Genomic DNA, 27,586 nt, shown 5'->3' on the forward strand with positions numbered 1-27,586 from the left:
GCTTTCCATTGCATGGTCTCCAACCGGTAGAGTGCGCCGTAAATGGCGAAGCGATGTTTACGTGTTCTGTGCCAATCACGGTGCCAATGTAGTGGACGCAGTGGACGTTCCGCGGCGTGGTCTTGTTGTCAAGGCAATGTATACCAAAATTATTCGTTGTTTATCTGCGTTCGATCGACGAAGCTGAATACCTAAGCATTTTTACAGCGATAAGTGCGTGGTTGTGAAATTGTCGGCGTACGTCCTTCTCGCCCATCGTGTGATGACTGCCGGTTGTCCAGCGTGTTCGTGTTCATTGCCTAACATGGTATACACAAGGCCCTTTATCGAAAATTGCCGCGCCGTGGGACCGGCGGACCTGCATTGGCACCTACTCGTGTAGCGACGCTCTGGAATTGGTGATGGTTAACAGTCTGAACGTGCTCAAAGAATCGAAATCTGCTCTGGTGCTTTAAGAAGGTAAGGAAATTGGCGTCGTCTCGTCGATTTCACGGTCTATGTTCATGCGCTTTTTGTTGATTACACTGCAGAGCATCTATTAGAAGATCGGAAATGAGTGTGCTTACGGAAAACTGCGTCCTGTCACGTACACGAGCGCAGGACCTGAAGAGCGTCCGAAAACTAAACTGCTGGTAAATTCGGTTTCTATATCAACCAGTAATGAGTGGCCGTTCGGTATTCTTATGCCATCTTTTTTTTTCCTGCAGGGGTAGTGAGTTGGAGGACGTCAGTATTGTGCGAAAGATGTCTCATGTCGAGGTCCTGTCACTGAGGTACGCCTTTCTTGAAACAAATAAAACAAGCAAGCAAGAAGCTGTTGCGGGCTGGTGCCCCACTTTAAACTTGATTTCCGTGTTCTAATTTCGGATGTGTGTGTGTGTGTTTTTATATTATTTTAGCGTCAACAATATCAGCACCTTAGCCGACTTCGCGCATTGCAAGAATCTCCAAGAGCTTTACATTCGGAAGAACAATATACAAGACTTGAACGAAGTTCTGTACTTAAAAGATCTGCCTAAGCTAAAGAACCTTTGGCTGGCTGATAATCCTTGTGCGGAAAATGAAAACTACAGGATGACAGTTTTGAGATATCTTCCAAGTCTGCAGAAATTGGACAATCAAAGTGAGTCTTGCGTGCGTATGATTCCCAGACTGCTTGCCATGCTTGTGATTGTTGTCAGTGACTTTTATTGGAGAATGTTTTCGTTGCGCTTATGTAATGCTTACCGAGAAGCATGAGGCCAACATGCTAACAGACAAAGCAGTGTTCCAAATTACTACAGAGCTGACAGACAGCCTCTTCTTCTAGTCGTTACCTTTTGCTAGCTACCAGAAAAGAAAGCATCAATTAATTGACCCAGTGCTCCTTAACATAAATCAGTTGTGTTCATTTGGTTGAAGTGATGATAAAATATATTAATAACTTTAAATGCTACCTGTTAGAGCAAATGATGTTCATTATTGTTTCAATCCATGCATCTCATTTAAATTTGTTGGGTCTAATAGTGGCTGTAACACTTGGTATAAGCAATGCCTTGGTACTTCTTTTACCAAGACCGACAAGTTATTGTGTTGCGTGATCTCGTATGATACAGAAGTGTGCTTGTAATGTGCTTGTAAGAAGTTGTCCCTTTTTTTCTGTTTTTGTATTTCCTACCAGCTGTTCAAAGTCATGAGGTTGAGAGAGCACAAGTGCAAGGTGCTGTGTTGATTCTTCCAACTTTGGGCACTACTGGTGCTACCGAAGAAGAGTCGCTGCCAGTGGCCCCTGCTGGCAATCACAACAACCGTCAGCATTCAAGCAGCCAGCCACCATCTAGACTGAGTCCACCACAAGCCCGCCAGAATGGCTCTGAGGATGTTCACCACAAGTACAGCAATGTGTCACGCCCCAGGGACTTGGACGTGGAAGTCCCTGCTGTAGAAGCCAATCTTTCAAACAGACCGGCTCCCTTCCAGAGCCCCGCTGTAAACAGGCAAGGAGATGGTTACGACTTCTGCGCCCTTCAGGTGTCTTGCTCCTGCTTTTAGAACTGGATGACATGCCCTGAATTTGTGTTCCTGTAGAAGCCGAGTTTAGCGAGTTCTTGTGTCATCTCCTTTAGGTCTTCTTGCGTTTTATTGACGTATTATACTTTACTTCTTTTGGCCAGCAAATATTGTGTCCTTTCGAGCGGCAGCTGTGCATTTGTACCTTCATTTGTGGCATTTTCTTTCATTGTAACCGAAGCAGTCGGTGGCAGCGCGTGGAAGGAAAACTTGCAATTGATGCTTCACTTTGCATTTTTTGTGGGCAGTTAAAATGAAACATTGAAAATTTTTTCTTTGCTTGTGTTTCACATTTCTGCAGTCAGCAGGGCACTTATTAATGCGAGAGCATTACTTCGCTATGTTTACAGATTTCTGTCCGCAGATCGCGTCCACAAAATTGTGTCCGCAGCAGTTGTAAGTAATTGAGAAGTGGTAGAGGTTAATGAGTGGTGTCAATAGAGGGTGACGTAGTGTTATTGCTGAAAGAATAATTAGGCCAATAAGTTCATTAGCTAATTGCAGGCAAAAAATGTAAAAGTTGTCTGCAGCAGTTTTTCAGTGTGGTCCATTTGTCGCTTCCTTGTCTTTCAGCACAAGTAAAGTTGATTATTGAGCCGTTCGTTATCAATCCTTTTCTCCCTCCCTTGGCTCACCATTATCTTCTCTTTAGGGGCGTCGCTTCTGCAATAGGTACTCAAGTGCTTGCTGCTCTTTGTTGCTTTGACACTGGTTCACTGTGATGTGTACTGCCCTTTTGTGAGGAAGAGGGAAGTAGAGCGATTTCTGTGTCTCTTTTGCAACTGGTACAGCACCATGGTGGTTAGTTTGTATGTTTCGTTTCTAATTTGTGGGAACGTTTCAATTTTTGGTGTCGGATATGTAGCGTGCAGGTTCTTCCTCACCTTGCAGACAGCACCTTGGAACTTCTACTACACCGGTTGCCTAACCGCTTTTGCTGACTTTGTTCTTTGAGATGTAGCCCGCATTCGCAGTCCTCCCTTTTGCTCGTAACACCGTCTTGCTATTCAGTCACCTTCTTTTCTACTGAAACTGCAGCGTCGCTTTTATGCAGTTTGTGCATTTTATCCTTAGGAATATAATTGACGCCACCTTTTGTGGAAATCCTCATTTTTTAAGGCCAAGTGATTTGGTTAGTGTGTGTCTGTGTGACCACCCCCCACTAAATGCACGCGTGGTGTTTACGCAGCACTTTGTGTAAAGAGCCTCCGCGGCTGGCTGAAGCAGCCTGCTCCCCTGTGCTCCCCAACATGCCTCAGGACAGCCATGCGTCGTGCCAGGGCATGTCACCGGCTGAACAGCACGCATTTCATGCACGGGTTCAAACACTTATGGATCACTCGGGCAGAAGGTCAGTCAGTCTTACTGTGTAGCTGTGTGCGCAAGCTTGATGCAGTTCTTGCTTGTAAAAGGAGCTCAAGCTCACATAGGCCCACAAAGTATGTGTGTTTAAAAGCTGCGGCACTCAAAACATAGAAACAGAAAATTTGCATGCGCTGCATTTGATTACAGAACAATGGCAACTCGTAAGGTAGCAGATTTTGTTCAGTTCAGTTTGGAAAAATAGAGCCTTTTGTAGAAAATATAAAGGTTGAAGCTTTCTTTTTCTGTTATTTTTGTTCCATATTTTTGAATAAGCCACCTACCATTTCTGTTTCAGGTGGATGTAAATTAAAGCTTATGTTAGTGACGTACAAAGCATCATGGGTAATCATAAACATGCCGACGATTTGCTACGTATTCTAACAACTTTGTTGACTGATGTGGCAAGTAATTTTCAACATGCATGATAATGAGCTTCTCGGTTCGAACTCCCTTAAAGATGCAGTCATTTTGTACGCATCTTTGTAATCCTGCAGAATATTGGCAGCACCTAATGGGAATTTCCTAAAGTAGACACTTAATTTAATTTAATGTGTAAGCAAGTTTAGCCCTGAAATGTTTTCTAGTTACTATGATTTAAATTTCTTGATTTAACTTTAGCTGCCAGTGAACTGCCATATGTTTAATGTTTTCTGAGTTCTGAAAAGAGCCTCATCTGGTGCCACATCTCCGGTGCCACTCTGTAGTAGTTGTCAGCATTGCAACAGCCTGACATTAAAGGCTTCTGACTCCGATGTATGCCTTTTTTCTTTGATTGTAACGTAAAAAAATGCACAGTGTAATTGGATACATGTAGTACTTCTACAGGACTCTGAGGAGATGCTAATCAGTGCTTTTTACAATACCCTTCAGGCTTAATCTTTGATTCCTTTCACCAGCTAACATAAGTCGGCAGTGAGACTTTGAGCAGTGTGTAGTATCGAACATGTTCAACATGTCTGATATTTTGGGTTGATGTATTGCAAAGTAGGCAACTCCAAACATTAATTTATTTGAGTCAGAATATCTCATGGCCAGTCTTTCATGAGTGTGGAAGTTAGTGTTTCTTGATCTGGTCCATCGCTACTGAAATTGGTTAGCAAAGAAACTTGCACCACTGTTGCAACAGTAGTCAGTAATGCTTTGTTATAGCACAGCTGGTGTTGGTTATCTCTGCCTTTAAACATAGAAGTTTTGTTTTTGTGAAACTGAAACATTGTAGAGTCTTTCACAGCTAAATCCTGCAAACAGTGGCAGTGTGCTTCTGCTTCATCATATTACACAGCTCTGTCTTGGTGGTACTGGTGCAGCATTAAACGATTACATTTACTGAAACCATCCTGGAAGTTCATAACAGCTGTACTCTTATTGTGTATGACGTAGTATTATGATGATATACCTTCCTGTGATTTTTTGCTTGCAACATTGACACTGAATTTTCTAGGGAGCGGGGCCTTTAATGCTGTTGCATTAAGTGTAGCACAGAAAATAGGGACGAAGGAAGTCAGTTCTTTGTCATTTCTTTCTGCCACTGCATCATTTTTATGCCTTCTCTTGTGCCGTATGTGTGGTATGCAGGTTGTGAGTGACTGCTGAACAATATATCTCTGTGCAGGTTGCGCAAGAGTGCAGAAATCACGTGTGATCCAGTGGCCCTTTTTGAAGGGGATGAACCGGTAGCTGCAAGACAGGGCAGTGCTCAACTAGGTGACACTCGACGGTAAGGCCTTCTTTTCTCGCTGTAGGAGGTGGTCATTCCTATCGTCTTCACTCAGATCAGATGGGGTTTTCACTTCTTGAAGCATTGTGAAACAGTCTCACCTCATTTGCGCTAGGGTATCGAATACTCTTCTTCCTCATGTTGTAAATGTCCTCTTGTATTAAACTCATTCGCTACTCAGATTGTCAGTATGTGAATTTTCGCTAATATATTGCACTAAGTGACGAATGCATCTTCATATTCCCATTTTATTTTTACGAAAAAAAAAGTATTTTGCGAGTAGATGCAGTATGCTGGGCGTGTACTGTCTGAGAATTAAGAACTGTATTGGCTTTGCTTGAAATGACACTTTTGAGCATAAAATGCTTAGAAGCACTGGGCCAGGCTGTCTCATGGCAGCGCCAAGGAAGGTTTCAAGTGCCATAGTCAAGCAGGTGGCTTGAGCAAGGGGAATCCTGATATGTTGCAATGTGGCTGAGTTCTAAAGGGGATTGTAGACGCAGTAACTTGTAGCTGGCGTCTAGCTGTAATAAATACTGGCATTGCAACTTAAATTGTTTTTAAAATGCTATGCACTGCCATGCCACTACCTATTTTGCATTCATGTTTTCTTTCAGCAATGTGGTCAACTGACCTCAGTAGAACGTGCTTATGTGATCATTAATTTACGTCAGGGAATGTAAAACTGTGCAAAAGGGGCCAGTACAAAAGGCTACACATGTGGCGCGATTGTTACCAGTGTATTGAAATTTAGGAAATATTTGCGTTTTAACTGCCTTGCTGGAAATTGTGGGGACGCACGTGAGGTGGTTCCACACAAAATTTAAATGCAAAATAATTCTCTCTAGGTTTTCTTCCGTGGAGTACCTGCACACACATTCCCTTGAATCTGATGCGCTAATGTCCCCACCGCCGGGTGACGGCAATGCGAGGGGCTGTGCTGCCATGTATGCCGAGGTGCACAGGCCACACAAAGCTGAGAAGGGCTCTCCGACTCGCCTGTTGCCCAAGGGTGGCAAAAACAGGGTCAGTGGGCTAGCAGTTTCCTTTTTCTTTCCTTTGTACAACTGTGCATAGTCAGACTTCGCAAACGTTGCTTTGTGCCATGTTTCATCGGGCCACGACGGATCCGCAGGCAGCCAGAACTGAAGAAATGTGGACATAGAAACACAAGCAAATAAACAAATATTGACTGGAGCTTGTGCAGTGGTGTATGTAGAGAGCTAAAGTTGTGCCCACCTGTAAATATACCTTGCACTTCATGAGGAGAATACTTATTTTGGCTGCAACTTACCTTTAAAAAGTTGCAGTTTGGGTTAAGACTAGTTTTGAAAGCTCCTCAGGTTGTATAGCTTGTTTTCGAGGTAGCAGAATGAGTTGTGAAAAGAATTTTCAAAAGGAAGAACTGATAGGATTTAGCAGTCTCGGTTTGTACTGTTCAGCCCACGTGTGCGAAGATGATATACTATAAGCTAGTTTCACTTCCTCTTTGTTGTGCACCGAGGGTTTATAGACAAATTTTGTCCTTCTCCTATGTTAACTCGCTTCTTGCTTTTTCTGTTTTGGCATCGATTTGCAGAATGCAAACATACTCTCAGCCGTGCTGTGCCTCATCAAAGAGTTGGACTACGCCAGTCTGGAGGTTGTGGAGACTGCCATTCACTGCAGGATGGAGGAGATGGATGGTTAGGATCGCCACTGCGGCTGTCTTGCTGCTAATATCGCATTTCCATGCCTTCAGCATCAGTGTAAATTATAGCTCTGCACCTCTTTTAATATGGTCAGATCTTACAGAGAAAGCTGCACATTTCTGGTAGCTATCACGACTTGTTTATATTTACTTACGTGGCTAAGAGGTCAAAGGTGGTGGTTGTGTGTCTGCTATACTATGTCCGATGTGTGTGTGATCTGCTCTGCTGTGGCAGGGAAGTTGGGGATTGAATTTATCATTTGCGTATGAATTGGGATTAGTCATTATGTTGTGGAGGCTGACTTGTGGCCTTTGGTACTAAAGCTTGGCGTCAGGAAAGCTAAATCAGTTGCATATTAGAACAGATAGAGTTGAAGTATGTGATTTGAGGACCTAAATGATGTGCCAATGAATTTATGAGGTCAATGGAGGCGTTATTGTAACACTTGAATACCTTTGAATAGGAAAGGTGAATCAAATCTTCTTTGCAATTTTTCTTCGTGGGGCTTATGAACAAAACTTGTCGTATTCCCTGTGTCGACAGGTTTGGGCCTCAGTTCTAAGCGCACTTTTAATTGCAGCTGTGGGGACCGCAGCCTGACCTTAAATGGAGCACATTCCCTTTTGAGTGTGCCCTTCCTATCTTCATCTTATTGTGTGTGCGACATGCATTGCAATCTCTCACCCTTTATTGATGGATGATCTGCTGTGGAAGTGGTGTTAAGTGCGACTATTTATTTTTAACAATGCATTTCAGGATGATCAAACTTGCTATATTTACAAACGAGCTTCATAAACAAACAAGTTACTTACCCTAAACCTACTTACTGCAGGTTGTTGCAGTTTTTCATGCCAAAGTGTTACAAGAGCAAAGTATGTCGTGCTGCGCATGGCGTATTTGTGTCTGCAGCATTTTTTGTGCACACATCTCATTTTATTCTCTCTCTCTCTCTCTTAAATTTACGCGAGTATACTTATTTATTATTGAGCGTTGTTTGTTTTGCTTTGTGTGTTTAGATACTCGTTCAGTCTTGGCAACAGCCTTTCTCAACAGGGTGGTATGTGATATATTTCTTTTATTTGTTGTCCCAGTCACATGGTTTGCAAAGGTAATTTTCCCTACTTACATGGGGCCATTCTGACACCATTCTGAAGGACTGGATTGGAAAGTATGCATTTGATGTTGAGAATTTAAGAGAGGTATTTAGTTAAAAGCCACATGACAGGGGCACGTGCAGCTGTTGAAGAAAGTCATTCCAACAGCTAGACAGATACTAAGTGCACATTTAAATGCTATGTCTCAACATTTGTTTGTGTTACTTTCTAACCTTTCAGGGATGATTAAGAGTACAGCTTTTGAAGAAAGATGCAAAACCGATAAACTTGCCGACTCTGATGAAAGTCACTGTGGATCCAGTAGCATCTTAGAGGACTTCTTTGAGGCTGTGGGAAATGTCCTGAGAGCATTTCCCTGATGATTCACTTTCCTTTTACAACTTTTTGATGATATAAATTATAACTTGCCACAATCCTGAAATCTAGCCCTCTCTGAATTATTGCATGTAATATAATCATGGGCTGCACATAGCAGGTGCAGGGCACAGCATAACGAAAGTGTATTGCAGCATCTCTTTAAAATAAAAAAAAAAGTATAATTCAGATCATTGCAATGCACTTTTCATGAGAAAAATGAAAAGCCTATTCTCTGCTTCCTTGAGAACCTGATAGCTTCCTTAGAGAGTTAGTATACGGCTCTGTAATAATATTGTTACTCGAGTTGGTTAATCTGTAGTAGCTGCGACCTGATGCAGTTGTGAAGGAAGGTAAATATGAAATACATTTTTTTTTGGTGCCACTGTTAATATGATGTATTATTAATTGCTCATTGCATAATTGCTCCTTTTTCTTGGTTATCATATCCATGGTTTGTCTTAACTACAAATGTCACATGTGTGAGCTCACTTTGAAATTATATGCCGATGAGTTGTGCTACACATACAGCAAGCTTTATAAGGAAGCATTATGACACGAGATTATTACCCATTTCATGGAAAGAATGGGAGACGTACAAATAAATCTAATGGAGCATAATGGTTTGCTTGGGCAGAGAAAGATGCTTACAGAAACAGTGATACTATGTGTTTTGTCTGCATTATTTCATTCATTGTCACAACTTGCGTTTCACGTTGCTCCAGTTGCTCATCCGAGTTGCTTTCTGTCAACTTAGTTTTATTTTTTTGCACATGCAAGAAGCGTACGAAGTGTGGAGGTATTTTGTTACAGCACATTCTATGTACAAGAAACGGTAAACATTTAATTTTTGTAGTGTGCACTCACCTACGTGATATAACTAATACATCTGTTTTCCTTTATATTTTGCCAATGTACCTGTTTCATTCAGTACTGTCTGATAAATAGTTAGCATAAATACAGCTTTTGCTGCCACAAGACCATTTGGCTGCATTGACAGGTTATTTGTCTGCTCAGCCATGTAGAGAATTTCTTGGAAGTTGCTTGAAGTGATCCATTGCATGCAGGTTTTAGATGGAAGCTGATCAAATGGCAAGTTGCAGTCATATCTCGCATTTTGAGATGCAGGAGGGGACTGGTATGAAACAACTGCTAATGTAATGCAGTTACATTCTCTCTGCAGCCACTTTTAAAAAATTTGTTTTAGTAAGCAGCGCATTGAATATCTGCCCTTAGATCCCGAACTTATCTCGTTGCATGCCATTGCTGTGATGAGAATTACCCAAGTCAGTTTTACTTGGTCACAAGTGTTTACAGGTTAGTGGTTGTGATAGCTAATGCTCAGTTTCTTTTTTTTCTGCTTTTATGCATTGGCTCAGGAATGTTTGGTTCCATTTGAGTGTATGTTTGCCTTGTGCATGCTGCTACACGCCCTGCAATTTTCCTGATCTTGTCTTTAGCGGTTTACTTCAAAAGGCTCATTTTTTAATTTTTTTTGTTCAAAGGTAATGTGTAGGAAGAGTAATGCATTTGAAAGGAGTTTGCATGCTCGCATTAAAACTGGGTATTGAGGCCATGAGTACATTGGTGCATATGCAGAAAAGCTTCCAGCCTATTTGGCAGCCTGTTGTGGACTACTGTACTCCCGGACAACTTTGTGTTGCTCCGCAATGAAGGTTAAGCAGAAAAGGGAAAGCAGTAGGTTTTTGTCCCCATCCCCTTCCTCCTAGATTCCGCACAGTTTCTTTAACAACCCTCCTCATCCCACTGCTCCCCTACTCTGAATGTTCCACGCTACACGATGGGCACAAAAGCCAATCTCCTTCTCTTGCCAGCCTAGCCTTGGCTGCAGAACCACAGAAAGCTGTCTGCAAGTATACAAAATACAGTAAAATCCCTAAACGACATTGGTTAAGATGAATTCTTCGATAAGGTGAACAGAGTGAGGCTATTAGTTGGTTTCCTGTAGAAATCAGTAAGAAAAAAAAAAATGTAAAAAACCCTTGAGATAAAAAACTTAACTGCGGCGGCCCCATTCAAAGGCACTCACAGGGTGCCCGCACAGCACTTTCAGAGAGAGGGATTTATATGAAATGCTTCTGCACAAAATACGTCACCAGTAGATGGCTTCTGTACACCTTTGCGGAGTATCATGCAGAAGCTGCCTTGCGGGTTTGGATATAGCAGGGAAGGGCGCCATCAAGTTTGCACTGACAGAGATCTGACATCTTGATTTTTGCGTGTGCACCACTTGCGAAGGCACATGACGTGCATTGCCTCTGGCGTATGGAAACGTGCATGGAGGAGAGAAGCGACAAACAGCTACTCTGCTGGGTTCCTTGAAGTGCTCCGAGCAGAATGGGAAGCAAAAAAAGAAAAATGCTGTGGGATAAAGCAAGAGGAGAAAAAAAGACAAGTGCAGTTTTCAAGCAGGATATGAGCTGGTTTCACGATATTAGCACACTGCAGTGTAAGGCAATAATGTTCTATTTGCAGTTATCCTCTCTCGGAAAGATGAACACCTTCATGCAACATATATTTGGACACGCATCAAGAATGCCCGTATTTTTTTTTTATGGTCATATCTGTTAGAACAAATTTCCTGGTTCCTTCGTTAGTCTTAAAGGGAGTCAGCTGTACATATACTGGCTGTACATATACTATTTGGAGGCATACAGAAACTCGTTTTTACAAGAATCAGTGAGGAAGCAATTGGCAGAATACATTGTCTTTCAGTTAAACATCAGCAAAAATTTCAATTTTCAGTGCCTATTAAAACTCTTTACACTGATGTGTCTGAGAGCAGCTATACTGCAGTGCTTCGCTCGTCGCAAATTTGAACAGGTTGTGGTAGGCAGTAGTGCCATTTCTGTTCTTGCCTTGGAAATGTACTTGCGCTTTGAGGCTGCACCATCTGAATGGCGGCTTGCAGCTTCTGCTTAGTGTGTGAGAGGCAGTTTAGCAATATGAAATCCCGGTGTTTTTTCCCAAGGGCGTTTATAGCCACATCAGAAGTATCAACTGTCTCTTGCCCCACTATTGTATGAACCACTTGTACTGTTTTAGCATAATCTTGAATACAAGAAAACGGCATGTAAGTTGCGTTGTGTAGGAGTGTTTTATACTAAAAGGAAGCTGTTACAAACAGCACGTGTACCCGTTTACTACTCTCTGTGCCGAAATTTCATTTCTCTACTTGCAGCTCTTATGCAAACCAATTTCCAGCCTGTTCTTCAGCTGACGTGAAAACCCACAAAAACATATTGCACATTATTGCTGTGTGCGTGCTCCTGCTTTATTTACGAAATAAATAAGTGGCTTATATCTTAGTTCGCCATCCGATCATTTTTTCTTTTTTTGGCCTCCACGCTTCTGACTCGAGGGAGCCGGCATTTCCTGGCCCAAGGCTGATGCCAGCTGCTTTTTGAGTTCCAGAAGACAGGCCACTTCCTTGTCGATGGTTGCCTTGTCCGCCTTGGCAGCCTTGAGTTCCCTGACTTTGTTACCCTAGCGGGAGAAAGGAAAGAGAATGAGTGAGGCATTAACGGGAACAAAAGCCCTAGTACAATCCCACGCTAATTTTTTTATCTTTGCTAAAATTGATTCTGCACAACTTTCTGGCTATGGCATAAAGTGACACACTTATTGGTTTTTAATGTCTTTCCCATCATGCGGTTCAAATTCATGACATCAAGACAGAAAAAGACATTCAAGGTCTGCCCGACTGGAAAACAAATTTAAGCTGGCCCGTATTGTCGGAAAAGAAGGGACACTAACGACACATAGGCTAGGTGCATTCAAATATCCAGTCCCGGACTACTTGCTGATATACATCTTGGCTTCTGCTCTGACAGGAAGTAGCATGATGGTCACATGACCTTGCAAGCCCCCTGCATTGTTTACTTTTAGTAGACGATGCCAACTATCAGTCACCACTACTCAGTTCTTTTGCACTGGCGCCGCGCACACATTTATCCATTGGTGCAAATCGTGCTTTCACGAACGGAGCGTGACAAGCCTGAATGGGAAGCATTTCACAGAACTCAGTTCGGCAGGGTTTGCTTGCCGTCGCTGCTCGCGAAGTATCTCCAAAGGCACAGCTCACTGCACTCGAAAGTAGACGAAACGTTTGTAAAAGCATTTAGGGCCGTTAGCTGCTTCAGCACAAAGTGGTTCACTTGCGACGCTTTCAGACCTGCACTTCGGAAAGCAGTCTGGGATAGCCCGGAGCTGAAAATCGAACGTGCCCACTGACTTCTACCATCGGATGCCTCCTCTCTTGCCCAAAAGACTATCGCCACAAAGAAAAGGCTCGAAGTGCGGTACTTTGGCGAGACCAAGAACTTCCTGAAGGAATTAAGCAGCCACAAAGCAGACATCAAACAAATGCACCGGGATCAGCATGGTAGCCACACAATGCAAAATACGACCATAAGATTGACTTCGGGGCAGCTCCTGTGCTGGACACAGAGCCATGCTCTGCAGACACAGAAGAATGTTAACCACTTCCTGGGTAACTCCTCCACCCTTCCATCCATGGTCTCCGACCAGTGAATGACTAAATGAGGGCTTCAAAAGGCAATTTGCAACTCGACTGCATTTGCACCTGATGAATCAACAGAGTAGATTTCTGAACATTACAACTTAGACTGAAAATGCCCATTTTCACTTGGATGATGCAGTTTGCTAGCAAAAAGGGCCAGTGGGCAACTTAAAATTTGGACCTCTCAATCTTTTGGATATGCTCGATTATTCGCACTGTTTCGTGCCACCGTGACATTCTCCAAAGACATAATGCATTGAGCGCCTAATGTTTCGAACTCATTGTGACTGACTGCTTGATTTTCTGGACCCATTGGCATTCGCCACGGTGGCAAAGTCTCTGTATACGATACATATTATACAGCGGCTTGTATATGTATAGTGGAACATCATAAATTCAGATTTCAAGGGTCCAGACACATTGGACACCATTAGCAGAACGTGTTGCGTGTGGCCGTCTGCGTTACTGCAGTTGCGGAACCCCTCCCACCGGCAATCGGCACACTCTTCATTGGTCCCGATGCATGGCAGCTCGCTTTGAGAGCGTCAAATGGTGCTAGTTGTTCATCAGCTTAGCGCATGCCCACTGAGTTGGGACTAATCAGTGCAGGAGCACTTCCAGTGGGAGGGATGCCGCAACTTCAGCAAAGCAGACAGCAACACGCAACACGAACTGCTAAAGATGTCTATTATCAAGTAACCCCAAATCCAAGCTACAAAGGAGCCTAATAAGGATTAGGGTTATAGTACTCTTCATGGCTTTGCTTAGCGTCACATATGGTTGGGAGCTCACGCTGTTCTCAGATGTACTCCACTGCTAAAACTTGCAATAGTCAAAGATCATGCAACTCTCCTGTGCAGAGTCCCTTCTTGCCAAATACAGAAAAATCTCGTTAATTCGGCTTTTGAGCGACTAGGAGCGACCAGTACTGACTGGCCCTAGAAAGGCCCTTTGCATTACAGTGATTTTATGCAAATAATGCTTGGAATATTGTCTATGGCACAGTTGAGATTAAACTGTGAGACAACCATTTTTCGCAGCATCATCGAGCGCATGCTGAAAAAATTATTCAAAATCGTGAGTGCCTCTGTGGCACTTCGTGGCGCAAAAACTGCGTGGTGAGACAGTCAACTATCAGAATGGGTACAAAACTGCTAATCCTTTCACTAACATAGCGGCAACCAGAGGTTTATGTAAAGTTATTTTTTTCTGCAAAAATTGATTTTTCGGATGTTTTCACAGTCCCTAAAGATTCTGAAAGTTTCGTCACCGATTGTACACTAACTAGTTAGTATTAAAAGGCTATTTAATGACAAATGCTGCTTTAAATTACATGTACTGATAAGCCAACATCAATTTTTCTCTACACTGGTCGCTATAAGACGTTGCATTGTGATACTATACAAAAATCAATTGAAATTCGTATGCTTGCATATTCATACCTTCTATGTGTGTGATAGGCTTCATTCATGGCTGAACATTTAATGGGAATGTACGATGCCTTGAATATTTTGGGCGTGAACTACAGTCGGGTGACACCAGCATAAGTACCGCTAAAGAAGCATTTAATTGAGTCTCGGTGCGCTTACAGATCACCGCAACGAAAGTAAATCCATTATGTGAATGAAACTGCACTTATATATACACAACCGACTTTATTCAACAGTCTGCCAGCTATTGAAACACACGCTGCCAAAGGCAGGGCTGCCCAAATCAAGGTAAATTCACTAGTGCATCTTGCAACAATCTTTTTTTGTAGATTAAATACTTTTTTTTTTTTTCTTTTTTTGCAGATTTCAATCTGTGGCTTACCTGAACTTGAACTTGGTGGGACAGTTCCTCTGCGTTCACGGTTGTGTCGCCAGAGGCATGTGTGTTTTTAGAGTTTATATCAGCATCCTTGTGGCCGTTCACAACCTAAAGACAACAGCGTTGCAGGAGTAGTATCACCAACAAGTTGAAAATATTTTTTAGTAACCTTTAATGAGCCTTTGGATGAAGGCACTGAGTCTCCATCAGTGAAACAGGAAAGAAAAAAAAGAAAAAAAGCTGCTAGTGGTTTGCAAGAAAAGCGGCTAGCCTATCAGCATAAGCACAGGGCATGTAGCACATAAAAAAAAAGTGCTAGCTTTGGAATTGTGTACTATCCATGACTAAGTATATTTAAAAATCAAACCAAGAGAAGTCTTACCTTTTCAGGTGTTGGTGCTTTGCCCTCAAACCGCTTCTTTAGCGTGTCTATCGTCTCCTGCTCAATCTTTTTGAAGAGAGGAAGAGGCTAAAGGAAAAAAGAAAAACAAAAAATGAAAAGGAGGTGAGCTACCAGTTATGGAAAGCAAAACCCCTTTCAGCACAAGCAGAACAAAGCTCGCTGTCCCCCCACCTTGTTCATCTTGTGGCCTGCCCTCAAGAATGGTGCAAAGTGAGATCCCAGTTGGAACACGGGCACATTCAGCTGCTGTCTCAGGGTTTCGCTAGTCTCTGGCATAAACGGGTGCAGCATGCCAGCCAACAGACAGGCAATGTTGGCGCACAGTGCCATGATGCTTGCAGATCTCTGCCTGCAATACACACAACACGGGACATCTCAACTCACCACAGTTTACTTGCACGGTTTCCAATCAATTCATGCAAGAAATTTCAGCAGGACAAAGACAAAAAATCAAAATTTAGGGGGACACTTAAGCACTGCACATAAGGGCACATAACGTGGTGCTGTTGTGGTTCCCATCTGCAACTCTTCTTGAAGATTAATCCCCAGATATGTGCCTTTTATCTCGTATGTATCCGTTAACGCAGAGTTGCAACCTACCCAATTATGTACTACATGAAAGACCATCTGACATAGATATGCACAAAGTTATGCACAAGATATGCACAAAACTGCATGTCCACGTGCCAGCGTGAAACAGGAGCTGTGTGTTTTACTCACTGCCCAAGGCTTCACGTGCAGTAGACACCAAACCACCAACTGTCACAACAAGTCTGGGATGTACAGGCTTCCTTTCATACAGACAGTTTCCAAAATGACAATGCAACAGGACAAAAAGGAGCACTTACTTCTGCTCTGGCGAGCCCTTCACGAGCTCCCAAGGCTTGTGGAACTGAATGTACTGGTTGCCTATTCGGCTGACATTCAATATGCACCGGATTGAATCTCGAAGCCTAAAAGAAGAGAAAACCAAGGTGAACACTGATCTCTTGTGATGCAAACAACTTGCCACAGCTGCTATTTCAATATATAAGCAGGCAATAAAGGAAAAAAAAAAAAAACAGCTGCCTGTTCTGTGCGATGTAGTAAAATTTAACCAAAGCATAACTTAAACTATGATGAGCCAAATTATATTTAACCGAATATAATTTTGATCATCATCAACTTCACCAAATTATATTTGGTTAAGTGGTATCATACTACTATAAAAACTTGCGACATACAGGCACATTGGCAGCAGTGATAATTTAATGCCAGAAATTTGAGAGAAATGTCTACGCCTCTGCAATTTATCAGGTCTTCTTGCTATACAGTCCTGTTGCCACAGCAGCTCAGTAGTAAATGTTAAAATGTGGGGGGAAAGAAAAAGTAGCTGCAAGTGCATGATCTTCCCTATTTCGGCAGACTCTGCTCATTAGCCACAGCAACCTTCAGAGGTAGAAGCATATTAAATTATAATTAGCCATTGGCTACAACAAACCAGTACATTACTGCTCTACCATATTCTGCCTAAAGAGTGCCTCCTACTGAAACTGTACGCTTTCAATAATGTTACCCACAAGCACCGTGTGGCCTACTGTTGTGTTTTTCTTAAAGCCAAGATAAAGAAAAGCAGACAGGAAACATAGTAGCCAAACACAGTGTGTGAAAAGAATGTAAATTCTTTGTCAAAAGTTCAGAGCTACTTCCAAGTCATGTGCACTCCTCATGGCACTCCTTTCGCATTCGTGGAAGTCATTGCCACTGGAGAGGGTAAAACAAAAACCTTACCTTCAGGTGACTTGGAACACTGGGAATGCATTATGAGCCTTACAATGTGGCTCGGAAGCAAACCCTCCCGCTCTAAACTTATGACAAAGGCTACCTCATCCCCCACTTAATTCTTTTTCCCCCCATAACAATGCCCTGCGATAGCTTTCAGTCTGAGCAGCTAGCAGTCACAAAGGCAGCAACGAGGAGGGAATTGGCACAGAGCACGCAAAGCTGAGACACACGCGTGTGTTTTTCTGCGGAGGCCATCTTAAACCTGCGCAATCGTCTACTGATGTCTTCCGAGTTAAGAACATGTCGGAAACAAAAGTCTCAAAATTACACAATGCAACTGCACCTCGTACAACGCTGGTGCTTAAGTATCGCTGTTTTACGCTGCCATGGTATAGTTTCAGTCTTGCACTTTTGTCACAGCAGCAATGAAACAGAGTCAGCAGTTGCAACAAGATTCATGCCACCTATCAGCATGCGCGGATTTAGCGTCGGTTCAGTGTTCACCGGCAGTCAAGAGTGGCTGGGGCGTTGAAATCTGCTTTGCCTGACACTGATCAACGAACACCAAATTCAAGCTGTAAAAATACTGCCACACTGTAAAGCAGTACAGCGAGGTGGCATCTGCAACGTCACCAATAATTCAGCTCAACTTATGAACAGGGACAAATAAAGCAAAGAGACAGACACAACTAACTTCTATGCATTATCTGACCACACTAGTTGAGCTGCCACCATTGTAAAGCCTGACCCAATAAACTCACAGTTAAAGAGACAGAACACTGGCCAAAATATGTTATGAGATTATGATGGAGATGAAAAGATCTTGCCTCATATAGTACAGATCGAGCACTACAATATCAAAGAAAAAAGGCGACTGAAAATTTCATAAAAACAACTGAGGCCCTATCTAGCGGAGAAACACTATTACTTTCACTGTAGTACCCACGTGACTACATGTCGGCAAAATATTGCTGATTTCCATAACTGCACACTGTTCTTATTTCTTCTAGGAGTGCTTGTCATAACTTATTACATTTTGTGCTCTCTCCAGTGCGTCCATAAATAAAAACCACCCCTCCTTTCGCACCGCGAGAGGTATGCTTTCACGTTGGCCACCATGTGGCTCCACAATGGAATTTCATGAAGGAAGCGGTGATAGTGCCGACTGAACTTTCGTCGACAAGGTGTGCATTATTGTGCCGTAACAGTATTGAGTGTGAAACTGAAAAGGACGTTACTCTACGCACAAAATGTCCGATTACTGTCTGGCGAGCGGAATTTATATTGTTTTCGGTATGTTTTTTTTGTCGACCACCAATCGTCATTGTGGTCGCTGCTCATGGTTTCTCGCATTGGACTACATAAAAACGGGCACATGCACTGACAAAAAAATTTCTCGGTAAAAATTTTTTTACACCGTTTCCATTATGGAATCTATTTTTTTTTTCGGTGCAATGGAAAGGTTGATGTCTAAAATGACACTAATCTTTCCATTACGCCAAAAAAAAACATTTGAGACCTAAATTCCAGTGTTTCTGTTCCTTTAAAACCAGTGCCAAAATGGCATGTACACTCAGTACAACAAAGAACTGCAAAGAAAAAGCTGGTGTAAACGACGCACCTGACTTTGTCCATGAAGCTGATGTAGTGCTCCAGTTGCGCTGAGATCTTAGCTATGACCACTTTGTCGTCTTCGACAATATTGATCTCTGGTATCACACCACCAAAATTATTGAACAGAAAAGTGAGCGCCCTGTTCACAAAGTTCCCAAGGTTGTTGAGCAGCTCAGAGTTGTTCTTCAGCTGCAAGTCACTCCAACAAAAACTGGTGTCCTGCAACAAGTAAGAACCACATACCATTTATATGACACTTGGTAAGACATGCCAGGAGAATAAACCAAGCCAGACATTTCTTTTTTTGTCTTGAAATATTCTAACTATCAACAGGCATGTGGTAATGAACAAAGAACTTTGCGGGTATTGATTGGTTCAGCAATGACATTTCGAATTCTAAGGTGATTCTATGCACAAATTTTTAAGCTCTTTCATATGTATGGTACCGTCATCGTCACAACAGTAGAACCCCGCTATAGTAAACTCGGGTATGGCAAAGCGAAACTGAAGTCCTAGTTCGTGCATTTTTCCCCCTTTATAGTAAAGACATTTTTGATAAAAATGGGCTATAATAAAGTGCGTCTGGCCCCTGCGACACACTTTTCACGAAATGACATTATTGCACGCTTAGGATCGTGAGACAAACTTAAAAAAAAAAAGCTTGGTGTTTTTTTTTTTTTTTTTTTTGTGTGTGTGGCTTTAGCACCAGGCTCACCAGCTCTGAGGAGAAGCCAACTTTACGTGGAAAATGAAGCCATGAGAAAAAGCATGCAGCGCATAGGGAAAAAAAAATGTAAGCGAGGCTATGTAGAAACATGGAAAGAAGGCGGCGCGGTCCGTTCAGAAAGTAAAGGAGAGTAAAAGTGTAACGAGAAATAGGGTAGGGGAAGAAATGGACGAACATTCGCAACACCGTGCAGCAAGAAGTGGAATGCAGTGTGTGCGATCTTGCAGCACTTGACTGCCACGTGCATTTATCATCTATTGCCGTTTACAAGCAGAAAAGGGTGGAAAATGAGTCGTGTTCATGCGAGGCCTTGGTTTTCACCTAAAATTAAAGTTGGCTGTATTCATTGCCACATTGACCTCATGCTTAAGAGGTACTTCCACAAGATGTAAATAAAAAATTTTATAACAAAAAATGGCACGAAGAGGTGATAAGAGAGAGATGGAAAGTATTTCAGTGTTTTTTTTTTTTTTTCTTTCCATTAAGCAACCAGACGTGTTCAGTAAACAGCCATTTAATTAGAAGACAGCACCTTCAGGAGAATGTCATCACCAACAGCTGATATAGTAAGGAACTTGATACAGTAAAGATTTTTGCTGGTCCCAATGACTTTACTATAAAGGGGTTCTACTGTAATAGAAACAGTGGAATATGACGTAGTGTTCATGCAAAGTTTTGGTGTTTGCATGAAACCAAAATCAGTTGTATTAGCAGCCAAATTGCATTCACGCTAAAGAGGTACTACCTCAAGATGTGAACAAAAAAAAATTTTTAACTTAACAAAAAAAGGAAATGGGCACAAAGGGACGATAGGTGAGAGATCGAAGGTATCCGAGCGTAGCAGGGGGCGGCAGAAGATAGAAGATAGGTAGGTGGATGAGATTAAGGAATTCGCAGAGGTCAAGTGGATGCAGCTAGCACAGGACTGGAGTTAATTGGAGAAAAAATGGGAGAGGCCTTCGCCCTGCATTGGGTGTAGCCTAGCTGATAATGGGTATACACCTCAGGTCTAAGGAGGAATACCTAGACGACTGCTAACCAAGCAGATAATATCTCAAAATGCTTCCACTTCAGGAGCACGTCTGAATTAATCAATGCCAGCCCTGAGGTACTCAAATAGATGAATTTCTGATACAATGGACTTACATGAACATTTGCAAAGACAGCAGTCTGAGTTATTCAAATCAGCGATATGTTACTGCAATGGTATACAGGCATACTTTGCAGGCGTATGCATACTATACTATATCATACTATAGAGGCGTATGCTACTCCCGCTAAAGGCGACCAGATGCTGTCATGATGTCATAAGAAAGGGGCTTCTAGACACATCCAATGCTTAAAAGAAAATGCAGAACTTACATGCATCAAAGTACAGTACCTGGTTTTCTGGACGCTGGTACATCAGGTAAAACCTCCAGACATCAGCTGGGATACCGGTGTCCTGAGCATCATTCCCAAACACACCAACTCCTCTACTTTTGGAGAACTTTGCATCTTCATAGTTGAGGTACTCTTGAAAAAATAATAATAATAATAATAAATTATACTTCAGATACTGCAACTAAGCCATCATTTTAGGAATCCACATTTGAAAAGGAAACAAAGAGCCAAGAACACAATGCTGCAGAACATGATGGCTGGCCACAACATTATAAATTAGAGAAGCACAAATTTTGTGAACCAAAATGGCAGACAAAACCCCCTCATTTTTCTATTAAAGCGTACGCTGTCACAGCTCATAAACATCTCAAAGTAGTAGTAGTTAAGTGGTTTTATTATAGAATAAAATAAAAATAATAAAGGAAGGAAAAATATTTTTTGCCTGCCTTGGTATTTGCTTTCGAAATGAGCTGAAGCACCTGAACTGGGGCGGCGGAAATAAAGTGGTAGCAAGGAGACAGGTAGGAGAAATCAAAGAGGAGAGCGACAGAGAGAAACAACAGTTTAGATTAAAAGGTAAAGGAGTATAATACAATACTGTACATGCTCAAAAGAAGAAAACACATTCAATTAGGCAACCAACAGATAATCAAGGAAGTATGCTCTCACCAACGGCTATGAGATGGTCGACAGATGTGTAGCTCTGGTGTGTGCCAAGCTGTGTCATTGGAAACACAATGCCGTGGAATGGCACATTGTCCTTGGCCATAAATTGGTATAGCTTCACTTGGTCGGGCTGCTTCCACCAAAGCTCCCAGTCTTTCGTATAGTTTGCAGTAATGGAGAGGTAGCCAATTGGGGCATCAAACCAGACGTAGAAAACCTGTCAGATGGGAGACACACAGGGGTTGCGCTTGTGAAGGAGCTGCTAGAAATGTGAAGGAGGAACAGGCTGGCCCAGGACAAAACAATGTCAAGTGAAGGCAGCAACCACAGAGGATGAATGACAAAAATTAAGAAGGAACAGGTTAAGAACGAACAAGTGCGCACATGGAAGCTGTTAAATCTTGCCATTAGATGCCTTGGACTAAAATCAGGACTTGAGGACTAAAATCATGGCTTAAAGCAGCGCTTCGCAAATGGGTGTCTGCGAAGAGATATCCAGGGTCTGCCAAACCCACACCCACAAGAAAAGAAAAAAAGGTTGTGCGACAACTCTAGTCTGGCTAGACAAGTTTTGCAAGGTTAAAAGCACGGAGGTTCAAGGCCAACTAGTTTTTCAAAGCGAAAGAAGCGTGAGAGGAGTGCAGAAACAGAGAACGCTCGTGCATGAAAGAGAGGAAGAAAGCGTCTGGGGTGCTTGCTGATGCGGCATTGCTGGAGAGGGTTGCGATGCAAATAATCTTGGGTCTGACGAGCGAGGAGCGCGGTGTTGGGTCGAGTAGATTCCCTTCTAGCGGCATGCATACCGCCACTGATGTGTCGTGTCTTTCTCACGCCCTCTGCAGGATATGGCGCGCTAGCTTATCAATTGCGCACTTAAATTTCAGAGGCCAGTTTAGCCTTCACTCAATCCCAATTCCGCGACCTGCTCCCGGGACTGCGATACCAGTCCGCACAAGATCGCCGCACGAACCCCATGTCAAGGTGTCCCTCACCACTTTCACTGGTCCACAAAAGGTCTCCGACATATATACATGGCTGAGAGCTACTGGGCTAAAGCACACATGTTGAAATGCCACAACAGTGCTTACCTTGTCCTTGTAGTTTTGCAATGGGACTGGGGTACCCCACTTGAGATCTCTGGTGATGCATCGTGGCTTCAAGCCATCTCTGAGCCAAGAACTCGTTATAACCTTAGCTGTCTGGGTCCACTGATCTCCTGAAGTTTTTTTCTTGAACCACTCTACGAAGGTAGGCTCTAACTATTCGTATCAAAGGAAAAAAAAAAGAAACCAAGAACACATTTTGCTGCATGAAACCTTCGTCATTGACTGCTGACAACATTCGCACTGCTACATTGGCATTAATTGCTTTGAAAACAATTTTGAGAATGGTGATGAAAGATTTGAAACTGCTGAATTACAAACTGTAATCACACAACTATAATAACAAAGAAAATCAATGCTCATGTCCACACACTCTTACCTCGAGGTTTTCTTCAAAATGCTATTAGCCCAGAGAGATTAAGGGTGTCAAGAACAGAAAAACCCTATGAGTGAAAAAACAAACCACAACAGCGGCCTCAGTGACAAAATATGGTTTTGTTACATAAACGTCACCTACAGAAAATCTGCAATAGCAGTACCATTAAAAAAAAAAGAATACTCTAGCTGTTCAGTCATTTTCGTGTAGTGAGCAAAAAAGGCTGAAGCCCCACACTTCACACTGCCAAGGTAAAAATAAGTGCAACAGTCGCAACATACACAAGTACCACTGTACGAGGCTGTAATGAACTGCTCATTTTCCTACCCAGTCAGGTGAAAACATTAAAATGCAGCAGAATCTGTGAACTAGGCTATTAAAAAAAAAAAAAAAAGGTGGAACTCCGCTCAAATTGCTTTCCACTGCAGGAACTGTTGCTTATTGCAACAATGTGAGTGACAGTCATTTTCTCCATCTTCATACCTTGGGAAGGTCAATGAAAAGGTGGCCTGAGGTCTTAAGTACAGGGTGTTCTTTGCATAGCTTGCAGCGTGCCTCCTTGAGTTCTGTAGGGTTGATCAGCTTTGAACAAAGGTCGCATTGGTCCCCTCGTGCATCTTCATAGCCACAAAATGGGCAGGTGCCTTCCACAAATCTGTCTGCAAGGAACCTGAAAGCAGGCAACCATGACAGGTGCCCTTGTTAGAAAGCAGAACCAGGTATGAAAGACTAAAAACTCTTTACCTCATTACCAATAATTATCTAAAAATTAATAAATCAGACTACTTTGAGATCAAAACTAATGAGACATCAAGGCATCGTCATAGTAGGTTCATTCCATTGCCGGCTATAAAAAATAATTGCTTCAAGTTTAGTTATTTTCCGTGAACTTGTAAGGACTAGAACTCTCTTCCAGATTCTGCTGTTCGATCATCGTCATTATCTGAATTTGTACGCCATTTAGAAAATTTCATCTATGGCACTACCACAGGGTGATGAGGTTCTATTGCTGTTGTGTAGGATGGTTGTTGTTCCGATTTCTGTGTAATTCATTTTTGTTTTGTTTGTCTGTGCATTCAGAGACAATTTTTGATTGACTATTGATTTTCATTGTGTTCTATATTGCTCATTTTTTCGTTTTGTATTTTCCACTCCTGTTACAGCCCCTTATGGTGGCTGACAGTATTAATAAATGAAATGAAATGAAATGAATGGCCTGCCTGTATTGCATAGTAGCAGTAGATCCCTAGGCAAACAAAAAAAAGCTAGAAGGCCCAATTCAGAACCACACAACAGCTTGGAGGTGTACAGTTGCCAACCAAAAATTCAGACCCTCAATTTTTCGGATATGCCTAGATATTCTGACTTTTGCACAGTATTTTTCATTGTGCAGCATAGAAATTATGATATAAATTTCAGACACATCCTTAAAAACGGAAAAAAAGTTTTTTTCCTTAACTCCTCTAGTTCAGTGCATGAGAGTAGGACGTGGTTTATTGTTAGTTCACCTCCGCAGCTTTCACGGAGAGGTCTGTCGTCTTTCTTTAGAATGAAGCTATGTATCAGATGAGTGAATGGCCCTAAAAAGCTGCCAAAAATGATTTGCATCACAGCAATTTTATCCAATGAAAACCTGGAGTATGGTTGTCTATGCATTTGAAACAAAACCTAAGTGGTGACGACTTTCCGCAGCTTCGTGAAGTGCCTTGCTTTGTGCACACTGTCGAGAAGAATCGCTCCAAAATCATGAGTGCTCCCGTGACCTTTTTTGCAATGTGACGCAGTAGGTACTACTTTACAGACAGCCCCGCCACGTTTTAAAGATACAGTAAAATCTCGGTGATACGAATCCGGTTGGTACGAATTTCGGGATGATATGAATTAAAAAAATTCCCTAGCCAGAGTGCATTAAGTACAATGTGTAATATTTCGGATGTTCAGAACACTATCCCGCGCCACTACGGACGATACAAATGCACGAACTGCGACCGTAAGCTTGAGCACTACGCACATTGTTGACTCCGCGATCGCCAGCCGCAAAGCTTTCAGCGGCGCGTGGCCCACAAACCAGTAACGTTGCAACGGCAGCAGCTGGCGGTAGCGTACGCGGCAGGCGTGCACTGACAGCACATCGCTGGCTCCATGAGCGGTCAGCGGCGCCGTGCGGCCTGCATGTTGCCATCTCCTGTCGTGCAGTACGAGCCGTGAGGAGTTGGCAGAGGCGGGCTGGACCGCACATCGCCGGCATCATGATCGGTTTCCATGCCACAAGAAGTTTGCAGCGGCACGTGGCCGTGAGTAATAGTCGGCCGCACACACGGCGGGCGCTCACCGGCCGCACATCGTAGACTTCGCAACTGCTAGCTGTGCTGTATGCATCGCAAGCAGTGTGCGGCGCCACGTGGCCGGCACGTCGCCATATTCTGTCATGCTGTATGTGCCGCGAAAAGTGCGCGGAGGCATGCGGCCCGCACGTCGCCGAGGTCGTGATCACCTAACGTGCTGCGCACGCTGCGAGTGGCGAGCTGTGACCGCGCGACCATAATAAACATTCTAGGACGTAAACAATCTGCGCAACTGTCTTTCCCATGCTTGTGCACACTTGTTTTCCTTCGTTTTGACGATACGAATTTTTTCGCGATCCCATGAGATTTGTCCCACCGAGGTTCTACAGTACTTTACCAAAAGGACTGTGAGAACTGTGCGATGGTTCAGCAAACCAGCAGTGGCAGGTTCGCTTTTGTGCCTGTACTTTCGTCTGAGGCCGCGTGTTCGCACATGACATGCTGACGAGAGTGACGGCAGTACAGCCATCATGCATTAGCTTCATGCACAATATATGTGAATATTCTTTTGACAAGAATGTGCAATGGCAAATGCTCATGGCCAGTTAAAACTACAGGCTCAATTATGTTAATATTATACAGACCTTCCGAAGGCTTACCTGTCACAATGGCTGCAGTACAGTTGCTCAACCACTTCTTCACACAAATACCCATTCTGGTGAAGCTCTAGGAATATCTGTTGTGCGATTCTGAAACACCAAAAATGGGTAATTGCGGCATTTTAATACAAAAACCAAGACATGCAGGATAGAAAATTGATTATTTTAGGCAGCCCACAACTAATTTCCGTGCAAAATTTTTTCAACATTAATCCTCACTTTCACTAGCTCCTACACCAGAACTATTGCGATAAACCATAAGAGTAAAATGAAAAAGAAAATCAAACGCTCTTACTTTGTCTGCTGCTCTGTTGTGGTCCTCCCAAAGTGATCAAAGGAGATGTTGAACCACTGGTAAATGTCCCCATGGATCTTGTTAAACCTATCGCAAATTTCTCGAGGTGTGATGCCCAACTCCAAAGCCTTGGTTTCCGTAGCTGTACCATATTCATCAGTGCCACATACATACAGCGTGTTCCAATTTCGTAGCCGGCAGTACCTGAGATACGAAGAAAAAAAAAAATGTTCTCATATTAAATCAGGCACATTTGAATACCGGTGCACCAGAAATCATTGCAGAATCTGTTCACATGCTTACCTTGCAAAGACATCTGCGCTCAGCACTGACCCAACAATGTTACCAAGATGCGGTACGTTGTTGACATATGGTAATGCACTTGTGATGAGTATGTTTTTTTCACCCTTTTTGGGAAGGCTGGAACAGAGGAGCGTAAAAATTAATCAAGAAATGCTGATTTCCATCTGTGAAAGCAAAGTAAATGGCAACTATTACTATTTCTGTTATTGTCAGCCTGGTTAAGTCAACTACAGGAAAAAGATCCCCCCAGAATTTTTAACCAGCCATGGGTTGAGTCAGGTGTAGACATCCTGTCCTTGCAACTTCCTAATTCTGTCTGCTCTCCTGACAATCTGATGTCCTGCACTACCTGTTTCCTTCCCATGGCATTAACCTTCTAGAACCATTGTTTAGTAATATATTGTATTGAATATGACGTTTAATGTCCACAAGCAATATGGGAAATAAAGGATGCCATAGTGGAGGGCTCCAGGTAAATCCTGGTCACCTGGGGTTCTGTAACATGCATCAACAATGCACAGCACGTGGGCACTTTGCATTTTGCCTCCACATGAACATGGCCGAGATAAAACCTGTGGTCTAAGCTCAGCATTCAACATAGTGACTACGACGGAGCTCGTGAACAATAAGTTCCGCGTGAACAATCAGTTCCCTGGTTCACGACCAATTTCTCATTTCACGCAGAACTAGTGTTGGTCCCCAAACTCACACTGCTCTCTCCCTGTCTTTTAATGAACTCTTACTATCACTTTTCTTCGCAGAGATCATCATGATGTACTTATCCCAAGTTTCAAGCCTTTTCCATTTATACTAAGCCTCTACATCAGATTAATATGCTTTTAATCTGAAAACAAATTCAACATTCAATATAATGCAATCATTCAACTACATATACAAAACTTTATGCACACAAACATACTTCCAGTGTTGTGCTGGTAAGGAGAAACATAACCAATTAAGCAGCAGTGAAAAAAGCAGAAATATAAGAATTAGTTATGGGCAAGAATGCCAAAGGATATTCACTTTTCTGTTGACACACAGCTGTTTACATACATAAAGAAAGGACATCAAGTTTTTTTGTTTTTTTTTTTGTTTTTAGCAATAAATACAGAACGAAAAAGGATCGACATCGGACACCACAGCGAGCAATACAAAGATATGCACGTCCATGCGAAAACTGCAAGCCATAAATACTCAGCATACACTGGCACAGTCCGACTTGGCAGCTCTTTAGCCTGGTTTTTTGTATCAGTCCACGCACAAAAGGCCTTGTCTATTTCTTCAGTGCTTAGTGCTTGCTCCTTTTCTTCCTGCAAAATATGCACCAAAAAACCATTCAGCACCAAGAAGCAAGAAAGATTTACG

The 27,586-nt window shown here is 42.6% G+C and overlaps 2 protein-coding genes across 2 annotated transcripts in view; one reads left to right on the plus strand and one right to left on the minus strand.

Annotated features, from left to right (window-relative positions):
* On the plus strand, positions 1–11,620 carry LOC146185709 (uncharacterized). Its single transcript, XM_084606635.1, has 10 exons — positions 1–459; positions 531–632; positions 708–773; positions 900–1,123; positions 1,661–1,976; positions 3,239–3,400; positions 5,027–5,131; positions 5,980–6,157; positions 6,711–6,816; positions 8,157–11,620. Exons 2-10 carry the CDS (start codon positions 553–555, stop codon positions 8,294–8,296), a joined length of 1,377 nt encoding a protein of 458 aa, XP_084462761.1. The 5' UTR covers positions 1–459; positions 531–552; the 3' UTR covers positions 8,297–11,620.
* Positions 11,562–27,586, minus strand: part of MetRS (methionyl-tRNA synthetase 1) — a 19,558-nt gene continuing 3,533 nt past the window's right edge. The window contains exons 8-21 of the mRNA XM_084606634.1: positions 27,425–27,531; positions 26,222–26,338; positions 25,919–26,122; positions 25,624–25,713; positions 23,163–23,349; positions 22,289–22,459; positions 21,204–21,417; positions 20,533–20,666; positions 18,432–18,643; positions 15,895–15,999; positions 15,218–15,395; positions 15,026–15,112; positions 14,647–14,751; positions 11,562–11,798 (exon numbers count right to left, since the gene is read on the minus strand). Coding sequence (XP_084462760.1) covers positions 11,634–11,798; positions 14,647–14,751; positions 15,026–15,112; positions 15,218–15,395; positions 15,895–15,999; positions 18,432–18,643; positions 20,533–20,666; positions 21,204–21,417; positions 22,289–22,459; positions 23,163–23,349; positions 25,624–25,713; positions 25,919–26,122; positions 26,222–26,338; positions 27,425–27,531 — 2,076 coding nt within the window. The 3' untranslated portion in view covers positions 11,562–11,633. The remainder of the gene's footprint in view (positions 11,799–14,646; positions 14,752–15,025; positions 15,113–15,217; positions 15,396–15,894; positions 16,000–18,431; positions 18,644–20,532; positions 20,667–21,203; positions 21,418–22,288; positions 22,460–23,162; positions 23,350–25,623; positions 25,714–25,918; positions 26,123–26,221; positions 26,339–27,424; positions 27,532–27,586) is intronic.

Source organism: Amblyomma maculatum, chromosome 6, assembly GCF_055883805.1.
Source record: "Amblyomma maculatum isolate TAMU_Amacu chromosome 6, ASM5588380v1, whole genome shotgun sequence".
In the NCBI taxonomy this organism is placed as follows: domain Eukaryota; kingdom Metazoa; phylum Arthropoda; class Arachnida; order Ixodida; family Ixodidae; genus Amblyomma; species Amblyomma maculatum.

Excerpts from the sequence above, each read along its gene's own strand:
- LOC146185709 (XM_084606635.1), top strand. The coding sequence starts at position 553 with ATGAGTGTGCTTACGGAAAACTGCGTCCTGTCACGTACACGAGCGCAG. Across the intron at positions 3,401-5,026 it reads ATGGATCACTCGGGCAGAAG|GTTGCGCAAGAGTGCAGAAA; the intron begins GTCAGTCAGTCT and ends ATCTCTGTGCAG. Across the intron at positions 6,158-6,710 it reads CCAAGGGTGGCAAAAACAGG|AATGCAAACATACTCTCAGC; the intron begins GTCAGTGGGCTA and ends ATCGATTTGCAG.